Source organism: Spodoptera frugiperda, chromosome 22, assembly GCF_023101765.2.
Source record: "Spodoptera frugiperda isolate SF20-4 chromosome 22, AGI-APGP_CSIRO_Sfru_2.0, whole genome shotgun sequence".
In the NCBI taxonomy this organism is placed as follows: domain Eukaryota; kingdom Metazoa; phylum Arthropoda; class Insecta; order Lepidoptera; family Noctuidae; genus Spodoptera; species Spodoptera frugiperda.
Window position 1 is genome coordinate 6,134,968 of NC_064233.1, and position 22,588 is coordinate 6,157,555.

General features: G+C 40.4%; 3 protein-coding genes across 6 annotated transcripts; 1 reads left to right on the forward strand and 2 right to left on the reverse strand.

Annotated features, from left to right (window-relative positions):
• Positions 1-258: 258 nt before the first annotated feature.
• LOC118279791 (uncharacterized) lies at positions 259-9,710 on the reverse strand. Its single transcript, XM_035599545.2, has 4 exons — positions 9,561-9,710; positions 8,692-9,171; positions 6,111-8,214; positions 259-5,502 (listed from the first exon to the last, which is right to left on the reverse strand). Exons 2-4 carry the CDS (start codon positions 9,086-9,088, stop codon positions 363-365), a joined length of 7,641 nt encoding a protein of 2,546 aa, XP_035455438.2. The 5' UTR covers positions 9,089-9,171; positions 9,561-9,710; the 3' UTR covers positions 259-362.
• Positions 9,711-10,473: 763 nt separating this feature from the next.
• Positions 10,474-12,460, forward strand: LOC118279800 (uncharacterized). Its single transcript, XM_035599584.2, has 2 exons — positions 10,474-10,655; positions 11,167-12,460. The coding sequence occupies exon 2, from the start codon at positions 11,175-11,177 to the stop codon at positions 12,297-12,299; it is 1,125 nt and encodes a 374-aa protein (XP_035455477.2). The 5' UTR covers positions 10,474-10,655; positions 11,167-11,174; the 3' UTR covers positions 12,300-12,460.
• Positions 12,461-13,040: 580 nt separating this feature from the next.
• Positions 13,041-21,933, reverse strand: LOC118279799 (uncharacterized). Of its 4 annotated transcripts, none has more exons than XM_050702389.1 (9): positions 21,828-21,933; positions 20,888-21,011; positions 19,544-19,616; positions 18,867-19,000; positions 18,053-18,192; positions 17,157-17,660; positions 16,336-16,413; positions 13,874-13,978; positions 13,041-13,141 (listed from the first exon to the last, which is right to left on the reverse strand). In XM_050702389.1, the coding sequence occupies exons 1-8, from the start codon at positions 21,836-21,838 to the stop codon at positions 13,879-13,881; spliced, it is 1,164 nt and encodes a 387-aa protein (XP_050558346.1). In that variant the 5' UTR covers positions 21,839-21,933; the 3' UTR covers positions 13,041-13,141; positions 13,874-13,878. The 4 variants fall into 4 exon arrangements, with proteins under 4 accessions (XP_050558346.1, XP_050558345.1, XP_050558348.1 ...); XM_050702388.1 differs by having other exon boundaries at positions 16,336-16,416; XM_050702391.1 differs by lacking the exon at positions 13,874-13,978.
• Between the last annotated feature and the right edge of the window lie 655 nt (positions 21,934-22,588).

Sequence of the window (22,588 nt, forward strand, 5' to 3'; positions counted from 1 at the left end):
AACCAATTTTTAGAACCTTACACCATAATTTAAGCCTTATACAATAATCTACAAAAATAAAAAATAATTGATGTTCGTTAGTCTCGATAAAACCCGAGAACAGCTGGACCGATTTGACAAATGGTCTAGAGTTATTTGTGAAAGTCCAGGGAAGGTATAAAAGGTGAAAAAAAATGTTTGAGGCGACGAGGTTTGCCGGATCAGCTAGGTTCAACTAAGGCACAAATTCATAAATAAAACCAACAGGGAAACAAAAAAAAACCGTATATATTTAAAAATATATAAAAAAAATAGAACCTAAACAATGCACACAGATTCCCGTAAAACACAATAAATAAATACATACCGATCAGTTTGCACGACTATCTGTTAATTGACATTACAACGCTTCTCTTACACACAGCCTTGTAAGAATTTGTTGCTATGGCCTCATAATTCGACTGAATCTCATTTTCCCTATCATACGCAAATTTCGGCAGTTTCGCTACCAAATGTTCACCGTCATCTGAGATAGTTTTCTCAGTATAAATTTCCAAAACAGCCTTCTTAGTTTCGTAAGATTGCAAAATGTCTGACGCATGTCTCATTGGCGTGGGATCATTAGATTTTTTCCTTTCCTTATTCCTATTATCTGTTATTCTAGTTGTGTGCCCGGTCATCATTACAATGTTGTCAGCTTGTATTTGATGTTTAAGTTTCATCATCTCACATTCCCTAGCGTAATTCATTTGGGAACATGTACTTTCGTTCATCAGTTCTGCATTAAGCCCTGTGTTTTCAAGAATTAGACTACCCGCTACACTCTGCTTTAGACTCCTGCTGTGTATCGACAGATTTGTGCTGTTAATTTTGCTTGTAAGGTAAGTCGATCTTTGTGTTTCAACATCAATAAATTCTGGTGTGAGGTAACAAAAATCAGAGTCTGGTTTGATATCGCATGTGATTTCTTCATTTCTTTTAATGCTTCGCTTAGTGCAGCAACATCCTCCTTCTCCAATCCTTGAAGCCATCTTCAATCTAGCGGCTACAGCGCTGCACATACAACCACCTTGTCTGGATTCGGTTCGCGATGTCTCTGAAACTTCGCTGTTGCTGCTACATTCGCTGTTATTTTCAGCTGTTGGATGCAGCGCTTTAGAAGTATTCACTTCGGAAAACACTGTGTTGCTTTCCACTGTATAGTAGTTATTCATGCTGTCGTTGTCTCGGAAGTAATTCGGTTTTGGGGACGCGTACGTATCATCATTCGGTGTTTCATTGCACGGCTGATTTGTGTCATCTTGCTCACTACTATCAGATGTTAGTATAACTTTAAGAATGTCTTTTAATTTCTTCATTCTTGCTTTGTTCTTAGGTTTATCATCTTGAGCTTTGTCCAAAATGTGTTTTAGTAGTTCTTTCTTTTCCTCTTTCGTGTAGGGTTTAACGATAACATCTAGACTACTTGATTGTTGTTTCATACCTGCTGTCGTGTTCTCGCGCTCTCGCTCTTCGACATCGGTAGACATAAATGTGTCATACTTTTGCTCGATTCGTTGTTCATTGTCTATCTCAGGTTCATACTCAGTGCGTTCTATTTGTTTGTCAGTGTCCGAATCCTCTGTATCATATTTGGACGGTTTCTCTGTGTCGTCAGAATCAGACTCAGTAGATTCAGAAGACTTCTGGTCATCCGGACCAATTTCTTCCGAATGTTCTTCATTCTTGTCTTTACAGTCACTAAACCTTTGAGTTATAAGTGTTTTCTCTTCTTCGCACTTTGCATCAGATAGGTCTGTTGCAATGCATCGGCATACAGAAGGTTCGGATAATCCTGCTAATATTCTTCCTGCCGTTGCAACTGATTCGCTCATGCCTTCACGACTCTGAGTTTTAGCATTTTCGACTGATGATGTGAGGTCCACAGTCGCTCTATGTACTGAAAATACCTTATCATCATGCAATACATCACTGTACCCCGTCGAAACTGAGTGGAATTTTTCAGATATCGTCTTAGCAAAGTCTTTACTGTAGGCGTAATGTTTCGAATTTATTTTATTTTTACCCGGCTTAGGTTTAAAGTTCTTTATAACAATGCGGATGTTTATATCGTTTTTCTGATCACAATTGTCAATAACTTGTTCGCTTTCGTTTTTTACAACGAACACTTCTTGCGGGGTCTGGTTCATTGTATCTTTCTCAGAGATTTTATCTTCCGTCTCACTTTCTTTAAATTCATTATTAGCTATATTAACTTCTGTTGTATTGTCTCCTTGTGTAACTTTCAATTTGAATTGAATTTCTATTAGGTTGGTTATACTGACATCACTTTTACCTTCTGATATTTCTTTGAAACGTTCTTTATCGGCCTTTATGGCTTGGACTGAGCCATTCGTGGCAACTCTGCGCACTTCTGATGCTCTGTACATGTCGCCTAACAAGGACGGTCTCTTTATGCTGCAGCCTGCTCGCTGTAGCTGGTAATCCTTCCTTTCAAATAACGTCATTCCATCTTCATCTTGTACTTTTATATTACAACCTTCCCTTAGGTCCTGTGTGCTGGGCGAGTCTTTCTTCACTCGTATAGTAATTCTTTCCTCGGAGTTAAGGCTTATACAGCCGTCCTCTCCTTTGTACTTTGTAGTTTCCCAGGCCAAACAATCTTTAGAACACATAGAACTTTTCTTCGTCGGATTCATCTTAAGAAATAAGCCGGGTAACCTTGATTTGCTTTTACATTTAGTTGGACGGCATATTGGTTCGGGAGGAGGAGGAGGTTTGGGTTTGGGAGGTCGTTGGGGCTGTGGACACTTAATTTTGGGCATGCACGGAGGAAGTGGCGTGCCCTGCCTGTTCGGACAACTTTTCAGGCATTCCTTCTTAGGCGAGGGAATAGTTTCACAGGAAAGCTTAGGCATCATAGGACAATCCTTCTTACATTTGCCGTACACAATTTTCTCTGGCTGAGATGAACTTCTACACCCTGAAGACAGGGACGGTTGATTCGAAATCTGGTTTTTGGTTGGCCAAGGAAACTCGTCGTTATCCGAGGAACGACAGTCGTCGCACGTCCGCTGACCTTTGAATAAAGGAGGTACTGACGACTTCTCGCAATCTAGTTTAGGTATATAATCAGGGCGACGCTTGCTACATGGTGGTGAGTCACACGGCACTATTTTTTTCTCCGTTTTCTCTGGTTCTAATGGGCAGGGGTGTATAGGGGAATAGAAGTACGGTGGCTCCGGCGTGGGTTTGAAGGAGGTGGACGAGCACGAGGCACAAATCTTTTCATAAGGGGACTTTGAGCAGCGTTTATGCACTATAGGAGGTGATGTTTGACAGGGCATAGTTCTACACAAACGTGACGGGCATTGTGGTACCGGGAGACATTCATTGTTTGGGAGTGAGCCTATACACATGGGCTTCTTTTTTGGTTTCTTGCATGGCGGTGGTGGGCACTGCGGTGGTGGGCACGGTGGTGGTTTGCACGGTGGGGGTTTGCACGGTGGCGGACATTGCGGCGGCGGGCACGGTGGCGGTGGGCATGGTGGTGGTCTTGGGCACGGGGGTGGTGGGAAACATGGCTCCCAGCATGGAGGTGGTCTTCCAGGGCATGGTGGGGGTGGACAAGGTGGTGGTGGACATGGTGGGGGTGGACAAGGTGGGGGTGGGCAAGGCGGAGGTTGGCAAGGAGGGGGTGGGCAAGGCGGGGGTTTGCAAGGCGGGGGTGGGCAAGGCGGGGGTGGGCAAGGTGGGGGGAAGCATCCAGAAGGACGTCGGCATGGCGGTAGGCTGCCTGGACATGGTGGTGGATAGTAGCATGGCGGTGGAGGGCATGGCGGCGGTTGACATGGAGGTGGCGGACATGGTGGCGGCGGACATGGTGGCGGCGGACATGGCGGTGGAGGACATGGCGGCGGTTGACATGGAGGAGGCGGACAGGGTGGTGGCGGACATGGTGGTGGTGGGCATGGTGGTGGTGGACAAGGTGGCAGGCTGCATCTTGAAGGGCGGCAAGGTGGTGCGTTAGGACAAGGAGGAGGAGAAAAATAAGGACACACTGGTGGAGAGGGACACGTAACAACACGAACATGTGGACAATGGTTTGAATCCGTAGGGGAGTGCGTGTACAGAGCAGCGTTGTAACTATCAGTTCCTTGCTTACATGGAGGCTTCTTGTTTGCCGAAGAATTGCTGGGACACTTTGGTTGCCTGGCGCATGGCGGAGTTATTTTCTTGTTAGATGAAGAATGATTACAGCCGGGCTTGTTACAAGATGGTGTTGGTCTGCACGGAGGTGGCGAAGGAGGCTTTCTCTGACATGGTGACGGTTTACAAGAGGGGGGAGGGAAACAGCTCTGTGACCTTCTAGGAGTATGAGTAGATCCGCTGCAAGGTGGTGGAGGACAAGGGGATGGACGAGGTTCAGCACAGGGCGGTGGTGATGGGGAGCAAGGTGGTGGCGATGGTGGACACTTCGGCGGCGGTGGAGTACAAGGAGACTGTGGTGGAGGACATGGGGGACATGGGGGAGGAGGGCAAGGGGCATTAGGACAAGGGGAAGGAGGACGTTGCGGAGGAGGACAAGGAGGACAAGGAGGCGGGGACTTTGCCCCTGGACATGGCGGAGGCGTGGGTTTACAGACAAGAGGTGGGTTACAAGTTACTTCGCGCCTTTCAGACGACGATCTAGATGACGAGCAGGGTGGTTTCTTCATCTGCTCACACGAATCTCTGCAGGGAGGTCGTGGCATCTCACAAGACTGATTCGGGTTAATCTTCGTATGTTTTGGACAAACTTTCCTCTTACAAAGCTCACAACCGCCAGCGCCTTTGAACGCCAGTATACCTTCGGGCGCATTCAGCTGTCGGGCTAACCAGTCGTTCATAGTTTCACAGTCCGGTAGCGACACATGCTTCTTACAAGTTCGCTTTCTTGGTCGCGGATCGACAGTTTTGCAACAAGACTTCATCAATTTCGGGCATTCTACTGTCGGCAAGTGTTGATTTGCCCTCTCACTACTGGGTATTGACATGTACGGGCGTTCGCAATCCGGGGGACAGATCCACTTGGATTTCAACATTGCATGTACCTTCCTTCTTTTACAAACTTCAATCGAGTCTTTTGGTACCATCCTTTGGTAGTCTTCATTCTTATTCTTTTTTTGTTTCTTCTTCTTGCGCCTGAACCATTTGCATTTTTTCGATTTATTCTCATTCTCGTTCATGTGTGTGTGTGGTCCAGTGCAGTGTATGCACTCCGAAGTAGGGCATGAGGACACAATAGCTGACGTTTGGAACTCATCATACATGTTGGGACTAGACTTCGGGCGTTCATGGTGGAAACTAGTTTGAGAGCAGTACCTTAGATGGGGATCACTTACGCTCCAAGACTCGTTGCCTAAGTGATTCCAATCACGACAGAAATCGTGCAGAAAGCTGTCCGCTAATTCGCATTTCTTGCCCATATTTGGAACGTCATAGTCTGAATCGTAGTCGGAATAGTCGTCTTGGATTTTTAAGCTGAAAATATATTAAAATTATTTTATATTTATTTTTATTAACACATCAATTAATCATATGATTTTCTTAGCCAGTAATTGGGAATTAGGATACAGGCATACGATACGGCATCGATACTGGCTCGATTTTTAACACGTTAAACGCCATGGGGGACACCAGGTGACCGACGTTAGCGGAGGATTTGCCTTCAACAGTTTTCTATTGGCAGTCAAAGACTTAATCGATGCTTTCCATCATGGATTGGTCTCTAAATAAACTTATGAAATACCAAATTGTTAATTGCTAATTATCTATAAGCTTTAAAAACTACACATCTTAAACTCCAGGACATGAAATGATTAGTTCCAATTTGAAATTCTCACCAATTGTATGAACTTTAAAAATATGCTCAATGTTTTCTCAGACTAAACCTCCAATTACATAGAGACTAACAATAATAACTGTTAAAAGTAAGTGCTCCTTTATCAACCCCATATAAGAACAAGTTGATGATGTGCTGTACCCGACAAGGTCCATAATTGTGACTAAATAACGGTATTTTCCAACACCTTTGTACATTATGGATGCAATAAATACTTGAATACTTGAATGTATATGAAACAACTTACATTGGCTTCCTCATCTCTCTAAGGTCTCTTTGCGTGATGATGCCCACTCCAACCACATCACATTTCCTAGGGACGTTCACATGACTGCCCTGGATGACCACATCTCTCTGTAGCCGCCCTTGTATACGAGGCTCTAGAACCTTCGAAACACCATCTTTAACCTCCTTAACACTTACAGTCACCTTTATATTATTCGGTTTATGATGGTCACCGATATCCCGTTGTGTTTTCTCTCTCTTCAAATCACTCCCTGTCTCATACTCAACAATTTTATAAACCTCTTCATCGCTTGACTGATTCACTGTATTTTTATTAGTATCATCACTACTAGAATCCACAAAAAAACCTTTCGGGATATCTATCCTTAGATACTCCGAGCTCCGTTCCTTGTCTAGTTTCGTAAAATTTTCTGTGTGTAACACAACTTCTATTTTATGAGAGAAAGCTTTGGATTTGTCAATGCACCACTTTTGATCTGAAATAATAACTTCTATGTTGTCGTTTTTGTTTTCATCTGTATTCTGTGTAAGGGGGATCATTTCTGGTCTATCAGCGATTGTTCTCGGTATCATCCAAGCTTCTATTTTCTGTTTTATGAAACTCACGTGTTGTTTCGTAAAAGATTTGTACGATGGTTGCACTGTAACTTGGCTCTTTGATCTAAAATCGAGTCCTGTGTCTTTGTAGACACTGTCCATTAATTCAACGACAGTGCTGCTGCTTGGAACATATTTTTTGTTGTTCCATCTAACCTGGACGCTGTTACGTGGTTCAATTGATTGTGAGAGGAACTCCTTTAGCCAAGCTTTCCGAAAAATTTCTCCACGGTCGTCAACGATTTCTGGCTTTGATGCCTCTTTTACAGTATTGGCCCCACAAATCTTAATCACCAGCCCGTCTTTCACTTCACAGCGTCCTGCGGTAACACCTTTTCTAACGATAGGTTTATAGGTATTCTCTTCATTATTACTTTTGTTCTTTTTTTTAAAGAAAAAGAACCTTCTGCTTTCTTTTTTATCGCTGTCTGACTTCGTTGATATTTTAAGCTCTTCTTTCTTGTTAAATCTCTTTCTCGTTGTGATGAACGAAGGTCTCGGAGTGCACCGTCGCTTGCTGCTGTTTTCTTCGACGCTGCCCTTTTTCCCCCATAGTTTGAACTTGCATTTTACTCCTTGGCTTTCACTATCATCATCGTTACGATGGGATGACCACCGAGTGCTACTTCTGTCTTTCCTACTAGTCATAGACCGTCTGTAGGGAGGAGTCCTTGGATTATATATAGTGTTATCTCTGGCATAAACCTGTGGAAATGGGCTATATGTTCTCACGTTACAATCAGATCGACCTTCCAAAGATGGTGGATCTGAGTTTATAGACACATCTTTATGACTAACTACACTCTCTTGACTTAGTTCTTTAGTAACAATAACAGGATTCTTTTTCAAATCTTCCTTTTTAGCTAAACCACGTCTGATGGCTTCGAATCTTCGTTTGAATGAAGAAGGGGTTTTTAAGACAGCTGTGGATCTTTCCGCTGTTGATTTTGAATCGCTTGACCTTGATTTGTCAGCTGATAGCTTTTTGCTATCCTTCTCTGTTTTGTTCGACACCGGATCAATATCAACGGTGTCATGACTTGTTTTTCCTACACTTGGGTCCTCGAGATTGTGAACATGTTGCACTAATGAATCTGACGAATATGCCTTTCTTACTAAGTTGTCTAACTTCTCTTTAATACTTTCATTAGCTTTATATGAGTTATCTGCGTGCGGTTTACCGTCTGTTTCATGTTCCTGAACTTTAGATATTGGCTGTTCTTTCTCTATCTCTTCTCTACTCACATCTTGTTGATTTTCGTTGATTAAATCTTCAAATTGTGTTGTTGTATTTGTGAGTTTCTTTACAATAGGATTGTTTCCGATTTCGGAGTATCTGTTTAGTTTTGATTCATGGTCGAACGTTGAGCCTGATATGGTGAGCACTATAGGCGATAGTTTCGCGCTCATGACGCAACTAATGTTGTATTCTATGATACCTCCCACGCATTTCGATGTGGTTTCTTTGCTATCATTATGTCTTCCTTTGTCCCGATTGCGATGTTTTGCTGGAAAAGATTATTTATTAATATTAAAGAATTAGCATAATTATGTGAATTTTTTATGGAATTACATTTTATATATTTGGTGGGGATCGGGGATTGGAATGATTGGTAATTGGGCCTCCCGTAACTTCACTCACACAACAAAACACAACGCAAGCGCTGTTTCACGTCGGTTTTCTATTAATCACTCTGGTCGAGCCGGCCCATTTATGCCGAAATATGGCTCTCCCACACTTAATGATGTTGAGATTGTGTGCATTGTATAAGCCTTTCGTGTCCTTCCTTGAAATAAATGCAATAAAATAGCCCCATGACTGCAACTTATACAAATTAACTTCGTCACAAAAGTTTTTTTTAGCACTTTTGAACTATAACTTCATTGCTACAACTGGCGGGTTAGAATCAACGCAGGATCATTCCACTAGATCCCACTACATATCAATATTTAACGTTCACTTAAAAAAAAAAGAAAATACTTACGCGAAACAAACGAAGACCAATCCGAGCTACCAACGCCTCTATCGTCAGTCTCCGGCAAATACACCTTTCTAACTTTCTTCTTCTGCAGAGCTTTTACACTACCGACGCCGATGTCAGTAGAACTTCTTGACTTGTGATATGCATAAGTCTGGTTTGGCAACTCCAAATATCTCACTTCTTGCTTCTTTCTAAGCGTCACTAAGTTCTTACACGTGCATATCAAGTTATCCCGTTTGCAGTCGTACTGGCATCCAAATTCTTGAGTTGGTATGTCATATCTTAATGAAAATTTCTCTTTCTCATTCGAGAGTTGGTTCGAAGCTTGCAATTCTCTTAATAGATTCGTATCGATTCTATTGTCTCTCTTTTTCACGTGAACGGCTCTACTTCCTTTCATTTCTTCTTATTTATCATCATTTAAATTGGCCGCTTGCATTTTTTATGCTTTCAATTCTGTTTCAAAGTATTCTTCTTCCGTTTCTGTGAATTGGTTTGGTTTTATTAGTGAAATGATGCTTGGAATTTCTATAATACTAGTGTCTTGTTTCAAAGTTTAGGGAGATATGGATTTCTAAAGTTTAATGGCATATTTTTATGGGTCCAATAATAATATAGAAGTATTTCACAGGGTGTACAGTTGTAAAATACTTTTTGCAGCTGTTACTGCTAAGTGGTCGTTTAACTGACAACTCACACTCGAAACTACTACTGAAAATATGACATGAATGTTTGTTGATACATAAAATTCCTATGGAAATGACATACACGGGCATTTTATGACTGTACAAAAGCCATATGCAAAAACTAGCTTGATAGAAAATTACATGAACTCACGCATAAGATGGAAACATACAATACACGAGGCTTACCTTTAAAATTATTATTTAAACATAAATAACACTGTGAATTTAATATATTACGGAGAATTTTTTTTCAGAATCTTTCAGTTTTTAAGTTTTATTGACGTATGTCTCGTTGTTTTCAATTTGACAGATTTTTTGGCATCCATTATTGATTAAAAAGAAGAATTGAATACTGGAAGAATGACGCAATGACTTGGATGAGTGATTGCAACTGCGACCGAGTAATGGGTCTCGAGTTGACCCGGGTTCTTGAAAAGTAGAAGTAGTAATGGGGTTGTTTTTAGTCAACAAGAGAGTCCTTACACTATCTCTAGCCTCACCCAAGGCGGGAGAAGTCATTGGATGATATTCCTGGACTTTTTAATGAAAAGGGGGTCTCTAATTAAAATTTAGATTCGTGCAAATCGTTTCTGGTGTCCATGGGTGACGACAATTGCTTACCATCAGCGGATCCGTCTTTCGTCAAATCTGAAAAATACTTTGCTGAAAACCATATCGAAATCACTTCAAATGTGAGAAAATAGCGCACATACATACATACAGGTCAAACTGAGAACCACCTTTTTTTGAAGTCGAATCCTCATCATATTGAGGGTTAGCAGGCCACAACTGTGCGCTTCTCACGAAACTTTCTGCCTCGCACAGCAAAACTGTGGAATATCTATGAAGTGAACAGCAAGCTGTCGTCGGCGGTATTTCCGAACCGACACGACCTTCAAACCTTCAAGAAAAGAGCGTATCCCTTTTTAAAACGCCGGCAACGCACCTGAGACTCCTCTGGTGTTGCGGGTGTCCCTGAGCGGCGCTGATCGCTTACCATCAGGTGACCAGTCTGCTCGTTTGCCTCCTATTCCATAAAAAGACCATAAACTATTCCTACACACTAGAATCTTCAAGCATTACCATAAATAATGTCGATGGTAGACCGTCGACGAAAATATTCAAGACGTGTCACATTTGAATTCCATTTCATATCTTTTTGACATTTTAACATAATATACACATTTTACTGTTTTTTATTTTCCTAAATATATATAATTATGAATTTATTTTTGAGGTCTTGGCAAAATGAACGAGGGTATTCTATGTTTCATTGACAGGGTAAGACCTAGTGTTATTAATCGTTTTTATAGTAATCTGTAAGTCATTGGGGGAGGTCTATGTTCAGCAGTGGACGTCTTGTAGCTGATATGATGATGATGATAGCTGGTCTTCTTTGAAATTGTATGTGATTGGCTCCGTATCTTCCTTACCTGAAGTAGATAGAAAAACCTGGATTAGAAGTACCTGGTAGATCAACAGACTCACATGCGATAATTCACGTCAATTTAGTATACTAACCGCTGTATTTAGAGTCATTTAATGGTTCCTTTACCCAGACCTTAGCAATTGTGTTATGATACAAATTAGTTACTAAGGAATAATTTAAGTAATCATTCATTTATATTCTTCTATCCTATTCTTTCTATTCTTTATTTTTCTATTCTTTCTATTCCTACCATGCTCTCCTTCAAATGTCTGTCAGTAAACCCAATTATCATTTGCACCATTGCGGTTGGATTTTTGTTCCTAAACCCAACAAAAGAATGTACTATCTCCATTAAAATTTCAGATCTTCATATGATATCAGTATCAAACGGAAGGAGTGTTTCTATAAAAATAACAACATATATAAAACCTTCGGATCTTATCGGGAAAGCCAAAATGGATGACAGATCACCAAAAAAATGTCAAAAGAGTCAAAAGTACGTTTGTTCTTTGTGTTTGAACAACAGAGTGGAGGGGAAAGGTAGCGAGTGTTGCAGAAGAATACCGAAGAGCTGTCCAATATGTCAGAAGACAAAAGAAAGCGCTTTAAATGAAGTAAAGAAAGAAAAAGATGTGAGAGACAAAGGCGTGGACATGAAAGAAGTCCCAAATAAGGATCCTAATGTAAAAACAGTGCAGACTTCAGACACAAACGTCGCACAAGGCCTTAGTCTTCTGAACGAAGTCCTAACCGTATTCCAAAACAAAAAAGTCGACATGAATAAAGAGAAAGTCAAATCTGGTCTTCTAAAAGACGTAGCGGTCGCAACAGATGACCAAAATGATGACAAAAACTTAAAAGATCGAGCCAGACTAACCGTCAGCACGTTCCAATATTCTATAGAGGATTCTAAAAGGTGTCATGAAAATGGTAAATTCATTATTGTAAACTCCAGCCAACCAGAAGTAGTAGGGTGTAGGAACTCAGTGGACCTTATCAAACATAAATCTTCTTCAATACCACAGATGAAATTGGAAGAGTTAAAGTATTCTCTCAAAGCAAAGTCTCGGTCAAAGGATGCCATTGAAGAAGTGAACAGACTCTTCGCTACTGTTCGGAAGCCTAGCCAGAAGATATCTGATGCATCCAACCGTCCAATGGTGAGAAATGGTCCAAGAGTCCTACCCGTTGTTAATAACAATTACAGTTTATATGCGGAACCGAATAAAAGGGACCTCGGCTTTGAATGCGTCAACCCTCATAACAGTTCGTGCAAAGTTTGCCAAACTTGCATGTCTAGTGGCGACTCTAATACCAAGAATGAGTGTTGCCATCCTGATAAGCAGAGGTGTGACAAGTGCGTCTATATGCTGTGTTGCCATTATGAAAAACAGCGTAAAGTGCAGACTGGGGTTTTGATTTGCGAACATTGCAGGGAAATGAATGAGGAATATTGTTGCCAGCACGATTGTATTGAAGACAGTGGGTATAACTGAATGGACAGAGTTTGGCTGTTGGCAACACTAAGCGTTGTTGACAGTAGTGACAGTTTTGAACGAAAGTGTCAAATTAGTTTTTAGACGAAACTTTATGGTGAGGTCTGATTGTGGTTTTTATATTTACTGTTGTTTTTAAATAAATATCGTTTTTAATTCGTTTTTGATGTTGTAATTTTATAGATTTGTTTTTGGGCTAACCTATGTGGCGCGATCCTAATGAGATGGGGTTTCTTGGGGACACATTGAATCTAAAGACTGACATTATCTTTAAATTGTGATATACAGACTCGCTTCAAGCTTCCTTGTGCGAACTGCTAGGGAGTGGAACTCCTTGCCGGTGTCTGTGTTTCCTGATGGGTATAACCTGGGTGTCTTCAAAGCCCGAGTGAATAGGTTGCTTATGGGCAGACGTGCTCCATCGTAGGCCGTATCATCACTTACCATCTGGTGAGATAGCGGCAAAACGTCGACCCATTAAATACATAAAAAAAATAGACGCACGGGAAGATTGGGAAGGGGGTTAATTAGGCCTCCAGTAACTTCCACACAACGCATTCGTTGTTTCGCGTTGGTTTTCGGTGTGGTCGTAGTGTCACTCCGGTCAAGCCGGCCCATTTGTACCGAAGCATGGCTCTCCCACACTTAGTTAACTTTGTCGACTTTATTTTCAAATAAACATATCAACGAACAAATCGATAATAAGATCTATATAGCAGTTTAAAATAAAATATCCAAAGATATAAGAATTAATAAATAACAGTTTAATTATCTAAAGTATCTTAAAATCGTTCACAAATTATATTTAAAAGTAAAAACTCTCCGAGGCCAATCTCTTGTCTCTGAAATATAAAAAAAATAAACATTATTGTTTTCTATTATTACACTAGCTTCTGCCCGCGACTTCATCCGCGGAAAATTAAAAAAATTAGGGTTGTACTACCCCTAACAAAAATAGATGTTGGCCGATTCTCATAGATAGACGGATAAGCACAAAACATTTCATCAAAATCGGTCAAACTGTATCGGAGGAGTATGGCAACGAAAACTGCGACACGAATCGGGTCAAGAATTTAAAGGTTGTTAGGGAAATCAGGGATTTGTAAGATTTAGAAGATTGGGAAGGGGGTAATTCGGCCTCCGGCAACCTCACAGCCTCATTCACACAACGCTAGTATTATTTCACGTCGGTTTCCTGTGGGGCCGTGGTGGTATCACTCCGGTCGACCCGGTCCGATAGTGCCGAAGCATGGCTCTCCCACACTTATTCTCCCCCACCCTTCAGCTGTTTTGTATAACAAACATACACACAAACTTTCCCATTTACAATATTAATATAATTGGACTGCACGGTTGGTGCGGTGGCTGGGCAACTGGCTGCCGCGCAACGTGTAGCGGGTTCGATTCCCGCACGGAACAACTCTTTGTGTGATCCACAAATTGTTGTTTCGGGTCTGGATGTCATGTGTATGTGAACTTGTATGTTTGTAAACGCACCCACGACACAGGAGAAAATCCTAGTGTGGGGCAAAGTTTTTAAAAAAAAAATTCATTAAAAAGAAAAGTTTACTCACGTGAATTATTCGAGAAAAGCTCGTAATAGTTTCAAATCGCACCGGGATTCATATTCATGAGCAGCATGCGCGCACGAGAAGGAGACATATGAGTCCCGGTGTCTCCTGAAACAAGTAGAGCTTGTCTCGAATAGTTCACACAAAGGGAGATGGGTAATTTAGCCGGAATACCATAAAGAAATAATTAATTAAAATTAAATAAAATTCCTAAATAGATAAACAGAATAAAATGTTATGTTATCGGCTTACTCACGTAACTGTTTGACGAAGAACTCGACTAGTTTCAAGCCATGCTAGAGGCTCATATTCATGAGCAGCTTTCAGCGACACACGACGCGGCGATTGTTGCGCTGCTACCATAGCATGGCTTGCAACTAGTCTAGTTTCTCGTCAAACAGTTACGTGAGTAAGCTGATAACATAATAATTAAATTAAAACAGAAAAAAATATGGGGGTAGACACTGCAAACATGTATAATGTCTAAGAGTCAGTTCGTATTAAACGGAACATGCGTCGCGTATCATCGGTCGCGTAACGCCAGAACAGACAAATGTATAGAAAAACAATTGACCGTTCACACTCAACCGATGATACGTCAGTACGACCGATGATACGCTCGACGTATTTTACGTCAGAGCCTAAGGCCAAGGATACACTAAGGGATAAATGTCTTGTGACGTTAGACGAAGTAGTGCGACGTTGCCAGACTTCGGTCGAAATGTCTGGCAACATCAAAGTCACGGGACTTAAGTCGCGCGTTGTTGCCTTAATATATAGGGTGACTGGTAATTAGTGAACGATATTTAAACACGTGATTGTACTCATGATTGCAAACAACTTTCCCAAAGAAACTTCTTTTGTATACTCATTAGTTTTATTTTTTTTACAATAACAAAAGAACAAAATTTTGCAGGCGCGTGTTTTCGTATCAGCTGTTAGCAACGAGGCGCCCGCGCCCGCGTTATAGGAAGACTATTAGGTATTTTGGAACTTAACGCGCGCGTGCTTATGGAATTTTGTTATTGCGATAAAAATAAAACGAATGAGTATACAAAAATGGTTTCTTCGGGAAAGTTGTTTGTAATCATGAGTACAATCTCGTGTTTAAATATTGTTCTCTAATTACCAGTCTCCCTATATATCAGCTAAAATCAGCAGATTCTCTCGGCAATGCTCTCCACTTCGCTTGAAATGTCGTGGGACATTTTGTCCTCTAGTGTATCCTTGGCTTAATGTATGTTTCTGCTTTTGATATATAAATTAGATATTACACGGGTATAGGGAATATGTATAGTTAGCCAAGTCAAATATTTAATATGCAGTAGCAGGTAAGAAAATAAAAATTCATTTTTATTTTCGTAAAGATTGTATAAAATTGTGGGGTTTTTAATAAAGCCATATCTAAATTAATTAAAAAATCACGGTCTACTCATGTAAATTATTGGAAAAAAGCAGCGTGACGCGGCAACGTCACGCAGCCTACAGTAAGCTCAAGCAGTCGCGCAGACTGCAGTAGGATGGGAGACGTCGCCTCATGAGTGCTCATGATTAAGGGTCGATTTATACTAAGGCAGAGTCGAAAACATAAAGGCAAACTGAACATAACAAATTCAACCTTAACTCCACAGCGTAACGCACACATTATTTCTGAGATTTTAAAAAGGCGCGCGCATTCGTCGGAATTCGCGCGTCTGCGCGCAAACTAAATTTGCTGGATTTCGATTAGGTTGTAAAGAATTTGCTTCGATGCTCTTCGACTCTGCCTTAGTATAAATTGACCCTAAGAGTCCCTCTGTGACTCGAAACTAGTAGAGCTTTTCTTCTTTAATTTTACGTGAGTAAATCGAGATTTTTAGGTAATTTAGTATGTCTCACGATATTTATTACAAAAAGCCATATTATTTAATAACCTTTGATAGATTTAGTATTCAACCAATAGCTATTCTCTCTGTACTGAATCAATCTTTATTTTATTGCCTGCGACTACTAGACATAGTAACACATCGCACTATACAAAACCAGTTTACCATGGTCTCGCTTTGGAGATCTTTCCTCAGATTCAAGGGTCAGTTTATACTAGTTTTTCATACCAGTTTTTTTTTAAAGTTACCCCACTTTTAGATCTTCTCCTGTGTAGTGGGTGCGTTTACAAACATACAAGTTCACATGCACATAACACCCAGACCCGAAACAACAATCTGTGCATCACACAAAGAGTTGTTCCGTGCGGGAATCGAACCCGCGACACGTTACACGGCAGTCAGTTGTCCAGCCACCGCACCAACCGTGCAGTCAAGTTTATCACGTATGATCCTGTAGAACATTCAACGTACAATTTCCATTGGTTACAATGTACCAGTTTATCATGGTCTCGCTTTATATCATCTTTCCGTATATTCGACGGTCATTTTATACTGGTTTTGCATAGCTTAATGTGGTAAATAACTATACATTATACGCACCTGTTTTCACCATACTTATTCCTGTTTCTATCCATTTGCTCGCTGTGGGCGCGCTCCCACACTCGTGACGTATTTCTACTGCTTAAACAAGAATATTACGATAAATTTAATATTTCGTCTATTAGGAATAATAGTCATTGATGTTATAAACCAGAGGAGAATATATTATTTTTTCTGTGAATGTCTTAAGAGCATTCTAATGGGCCAGACAGCAGCACTCTTTGATAAATCTAAGCCATATAATCCGCTTGCCAAGAGATTACGATCAATTTTAATATAAGGGTGCTTCCACCAGAATAGCTACATAGCACATCTGCTATGTAGCTATGCTACGAAGATGTAATAGCTAAGCTATGAAACTATGTAGCCGTTTCCACTAATAAGCTGTAGCTGCGCTATGAAGATGCACCCCCGCAAAGTGGAAGACGCGCAGCTCGAATATGCGACGTATTGATAGTAGGAAAGCCATCCATAGCAAACAACCATAACACGCACAGTTACATAGCTTAGTATCAGTGGAAACGGACACATAGTTTCACAGCTTAGCTATTACATCTTCATAGCATAACTAAATAGTAATAGCACATCTCTGGTAGAAATATAAAGACATGTGGAAAATATTAAGCCCACAAAAGATGATTCATGACAAGAAAGTCATCAGACTGTTGTTGAAGCGAAAGAGGAAATTGGCGTACCAGAGTCTCTGCCCCCTCTTTCCCCAATAGGAAACAGATGTGAGTTCATATATATGCCTACCTAGAAAACACTAGTTCAGCTTCAGAGCAATGAAAAAAATAAAAATAAAAAAATTAAAAACTTACTCGCCCAAACACAAATCATAGAACGGCTGATCCAAATTCAGATGATCGCGAATCGAATGCTTCGTATCAAATTCTTTAGTCAACACCTTCTTTAGAGTATTAGAGGAATCAACGAATTTGCACATGCAATCATTAAGAGTCTGCATCTTAACCATAAGATCATCTTTGTCATAATTCTCAATGGGATAATTGAGTAGTTTCTCTAGCTCTTTAGATATCATTCGACAATTATCCTTCAAATCGGGTATATCTGACCACTGTAACTCCGTATTCGTGGACGCATGTTTTAAAATCTTTATTTTAGGCGTTACAGTTTCTATGACGAATTCTCCGTCTTCTATTATTTCATCTGGAGGCTTGTAGTATGATTGTCTAATGCCAAATATAGCAGTGTTAACAATTTCATCTGATAGACCATCTTTGGTTTTCGCCATGACGAGTTTTAGTAGGTTTTCTAAACCAATTTTATGGTCATTTAGCAGATGCCTGTCTAGGACTGTTATTCTGTGAAATAGATTAAGAATAATAATGAAAGTCAAAGTCACACACACAACGTCACACCTTTTATTCAATATACATTATGGCACGTAATGCCACTGTACAATGTACTGTACACCCACTTTTCACCATTTGTGTTATAAGTTCCATGTAATAGGTGGTGAGCCTATTGCCATATACTAGGCACATTACCATTTCCAGACACCGTGCGCTACTGAGAAATTTTTCGAAAAACCAAAAAAATCCCAGCAAGACTTCGACCGACCCGGGAATCGAACCCGTGTCCCTTTGCCCGACAGTCGCACTTGCAACAACTCGGCCAACGAGGCAGTCAGAGTAAAATGCTGACATGGTCACTAACACTAATATTAGAACTTGAGACGGTACGTCTGTCTTACCTATCAGCATCAAATGTGCACAAGTGGCATCCGAAGGTCTCCTTCGTCTCCCGGACCGTTATCTCAGAAGTACGGGAGTCAGGCGATGAGGTGAGAGCTTTCAAACCCTTTGAGGTGCAGTCACTGCCTATCACCGTCTCCTGGGTGGTTGGACAAACATTGTACGCTTTTTTTGTAGGAAAATAGTAGGTATAAAGAAATATGACAGCTTTAAAAAATATTCCGGAGCTGCGGACAACGTACCTAGCTACAGGCGCTGCGTTTTAAATTTCTACGCAAGCAAAAATATATTATAGGCATATGAGTAAGGATGATGACGGAGTATGAAAATTAAAAATCTACTTGTCCCGTCAGTTAGGCACCTAATTAAAAAATATTAGACACGTATTATTGTATTTTGTCGTCTTAGAAAACAATAATTTCTAATATTATAAATGGGAAAGATTTTGCGTGTTTGTGCCTCAATCACGTCTCAATGGGATCGGAATAAAATTTAGAACAGGGTTAGAATTCGGTCTGGAATAATACATAGGATACTTTTTATCCCACGAAAACGCGGGCGAAGCCGCTGGCAGAAGCTAATACTTACATAAAACGAATTTAAGTACCTATAAGAGTAGGAGCTAACTACGCCACTTTTAAGTTTAACGGACACAAAAAATGACGCCGCACGATATTTCAAATCAATATATCGCCTAAAGTACTAGTTTCTATGAAAAAAAAAAAATGTGTCTAACGTTTTAAAACAATCCACAAGACGGACATTAAAATAAAAATTAGTCTATTATACTTACATTAGTCCTATTGTACTTACATTCACATCACCATTATTTTCTGGTAGAGTAGCATCCAGGTTCTCCTCGGGATGGGAGAACAGCGTCCTACTGCGGCATATGCGCGCACGCAGCTTGTCGAAGAGACGCGTCGCTGATGACGTCCGACCCAGCACTGTCGGAGTAAATGGAAAGAAAATGTATTCGTCCTTTTTAGTTATCATCATCATCATCATCTTAAGTGTGGCAGAGCCAAGCTTCGGCACGAATGGGCCACCACGAGCGGAGTGATACCACGGCCTCACAGAAAACCGACGTGAAACAACGCTAGCGTTTGTTATGTAAGTGAGTTTACCGGAGGCCCAATCACCACGTCCACAATCATCCCAATCCCCGATTCCCCAACATTCCAAACAAATTCCTAACCCCCAAAAGGCCAGCACGCACTTGTAACGCGTTTGGTGTTTCGGGTCTCTACGGGCGGCGCTGATCGCTTACCATCAGATGAACCGTCTGCTGGTTTTCTCCCTATCCCATAAAATGGACACACGCAACATCAGAGGTGCGCTGCCGGTTTATTAAGAAGGAATACATTCTTTTCTTGAAGGTTTGAAGGACGTTCAAAGATTTTAGTGAGACCGTGGTATTACTCCGGTTGAACTGGTTACCCTATCTCTCTGATTAGGGTGGCATTAAATATTATGTAGCTACTACTTACGCTTGCTTCCTTTACTTTTGTGCGAATAAGTTGGACTTAACGGAGCAGTTCTTGGGAGCGGCTGTGGTTTCTCCTGGACAGACAAACATAATACACATCATCAGGTCAGTTGCGGATAACCGCAAAGGTTACCGGGGCTCCGGCTCGAAGCAGAAGTTCAAACGGCATGGTGTTTAGTCAGTGTATCGCCAGCCAAGATGTTAACTATGATGTGGTTTAAATTAAGTCATAAGGGGTCTCCCCATCACTACATAGTATAAAACAAAGTCGCTATTTTTGTCTGTTTGTCTGTATGCTTAAATCTTTAAAATAACGCAACGGATTTTGATGCGGTTTTTTGTAATAGGTAGAGTGATTCAAGAGGAAGATTTATATGTATAATACATGTCGCTAGTGGAGAAATAAAACATTCACGCAAAGCCTGACATCCGCGCGGACGGAGTCGCGAGCGGTAGTACGGTATAAGAAAATAAATAAAGGATAACTCTTAAAATAAAAATATAGTAGGTAGGCTACCTACTATTATTCTGAATACTTCTTTGTAGGTAGAAAACTACCGGTGCGGTTGATTTAAACCAGATGGGACTTCCCAATTCTCAATGTTTAGCCTTCCTTTATCCTTTAAAGTATCTGGTACAAACTTGTTCTAAGATTTTCCTCCTATTTTTTTGTACATAGCCAAAACTATACGACTATATTTAGAATCATGTTATTTTTTTTATATTATAAGAGCTTAAGAAATTGTTTGTTTGAATGCACTTTTAATTCTTTTTTTAAACGTTGCCCCACATCAGCACTTTCTTCTGTGATGTGGGTGCGTTTACAAACTTATAAGTTCACATACACATCACATCCAGACCCGAAACAATAATTTGTAAATCACAAATGGGTTGTTCCGTGCGACAACCGAACTCACGACACGTTGCGTGGCAGCCAGTTGTCCAGACACCGTGCTAATTATACCTGTGGTAATATCTATGTTTGTGAAAGCATAGAACTACAATAGCATAGTTTAAAATACCCACAATTTTCATGTCTTACTGCCTTACTCAGAGACATCTAATGATTACTTAGACTATTCCTTAGTAACGATTTAGTTCTTATTGTAACTTTCGTGAGACATACTAAATTAATTATTATGTTATCGGCTTACTCACGTATTGTTTTGACGAGGAACTCGACTAGTTTCAAGCCATGCTATGACCCGAGAATCGAATCTAACACCTGCGCAGCCGCCGGCGAACGAGTTATTCCTATATCTGCCTTAGCTTGCTTCTTCAACCACCGCACCAACCGTGCAGTCATCTACAAGGTTTATAAGAGAGTAATTAGAGTATAACATACCGGTAACGCCTTTGCAGTTGTAGACTTGAGGATATCAGCACAGGTGTCTTTCGCGCCGTGGTGCAGCTGTCGATGCATTATCAATGCGCTTTCAAATTGTGACGTAAAGGCACACTGGGAACAGCTGGAATTAATCAAATACGATTATTAAGCCTCTGTATGTCAAAGCTGCGGGTTTACGAGAGCTTCGGCTCGAAAAGCAGGAGTGGGAACGGGGTGGTGTTTAGTCAGTAAGAGTCTGGCACTCTCTCTAGCCTCGCCCAAGGCGGGAAAAGTCATTGGATGATTTTCCCCTCTCAAACCTAGCGGGTTTACCGCGACCCGCTAGGTAGTCCGCAGCTCCGACGTCGCTCATGCTAATCAATGCTTGTTGACTATATAGCAATGCGCGCGTGAGTTATTTGCTCAAAGTAAACCTGCAGGCATAAAATAGTGTGTACCTATAATAATTTGGTTTAAGCACCGATAGTACGCAAATATTTTTTGTCATAGGACAATGAAGCAAATACAAAGAGGAAATGCCATAATATGATTGTGCACTGTGATAAAAAAAATCGGTACTGCCCAATGATATTATAAGTAAAAAGGTGCAGATACCTAGATGACTATTTTTTATTTTAATGCCCGTCTTGTAGATTATTTTTAAACATTAAACACGTATTTTTTTATTTTCTTACGGGTCTCGGGTTCGATTTCCGGGTCAAGCAAACTATTACTGAACTTTTTTTCGGTTTTCCGAAAATTTCTCAGTAGTAGCACGGAGTTTGGAATTTTACCCAGGCAATAGGCACACCCCCTATTACATGCGACTTATAACACAAATGGTGAAAAGTGGGTGTACATTGTATAGCGGCATTACGTGCCGTAATGTGCACCTCTGCCTACCCCTTCGGGGTTAAAAGGCGTGACGTTGCTATAAAAGGTTAATATTTGAACTTACCAATGTGCCATTTTGTTTATTTATACGCAATAAAAATTATATTAATGTAAACGTTTAATTCAAAACACAGTTTTCACAATGACAGTAATGTCAAAGTTAATGATTGATTATGACGGAATTTTTATTTTAAGATTTTTTCTTTTGGCTTTTTTTGATAGGTTTAAAAAGTACGGTTTACATTTTTCTTCTTTCTGGCTGCCTCGTTAGCAGAGTGGTAGCAAGAAGACTAAGAACTAAGAGACCTGGGGGCCTACTTAAATTCAACGAACGAACGTACGAAAAAACTTCGCAGATTGCATACTACAATTTTATTTATTACGATTTTTTGTGAACAAAAATTAATGAATAAAATGAAGAATAAAATAAATAGGTTGTGATATGAAATCTATACATAGTATAAAACAAAGTCGCCCATTTTGTCTGTAGTCCCTTCGTATGCATAAAACTTTAAAACTACGCAACGGATTTTGATGCGGTTTTCACTAATAGAAAGAGTATTTTCTCCGACAGGTTTTTATATATAATTGAAATACATTGAAACTATATTAGCTGAGTTATAGCGATTTATGTCCAAGAAGTCAGAAAAAAATCTAATTGAAGATTGCATTTGTGCGTGCGCCGCTTATACCGTTGGATACAAGTAAGAACAATGTATAGCAAAAACATTGGTCTTTATTAGTTCTACAAAAAAGTCCGCGATGACGTATATCCAGCTTTTTTATTTAAGTCACAAAAACTACTTTTCTGTATTAAAAAAACAT

Coding starts and splice junctions, on each gene's coding strand:
- LOC118279800 (XM_035599584.2), top strand. CDS start 11,175: ATGATATCAGTATCAAACGGAAGGAGTGTTTCTATAAAAATAACAACA.
- LOC118279791 (XM_035599545.2), bottom strand. CDS start 9,088: ATGAAAGGAAGTAGAGCCGTTCACGTGAAAAAGAGAGACAATAGAATC. Junction 8,215..8,691: donor TTGGTCTTCGTTTGTTTCGC/GTAAGTATTTTC, acceptor AATCTTTTCCAG/CAAAACATCGCAATCGGGAC. Junction 5,503..6,110: donor AGAGAGATGAGGAAGCCAAT/GTAAGTTGTTTC, acceptor ATATATTTTCAG/CTTAAAAATCCAAGACGACT.
- LOC118279799 (XM_050702388.1), bottom strand. Junction 19,617..20,887: donor CAACTGCAAAGGCGTTACCG/GTATGTTATACT, acceptor TTGTCTGTCCAG/GAGAAACCACAGCCGCTCCC. Junction 13,979..16,335: donor AATAAGTATGGTGAAAACAG/GTGCGTATAATG, acceptor TACTTGTTTCAG/GAGACACCGGGACTCATATG.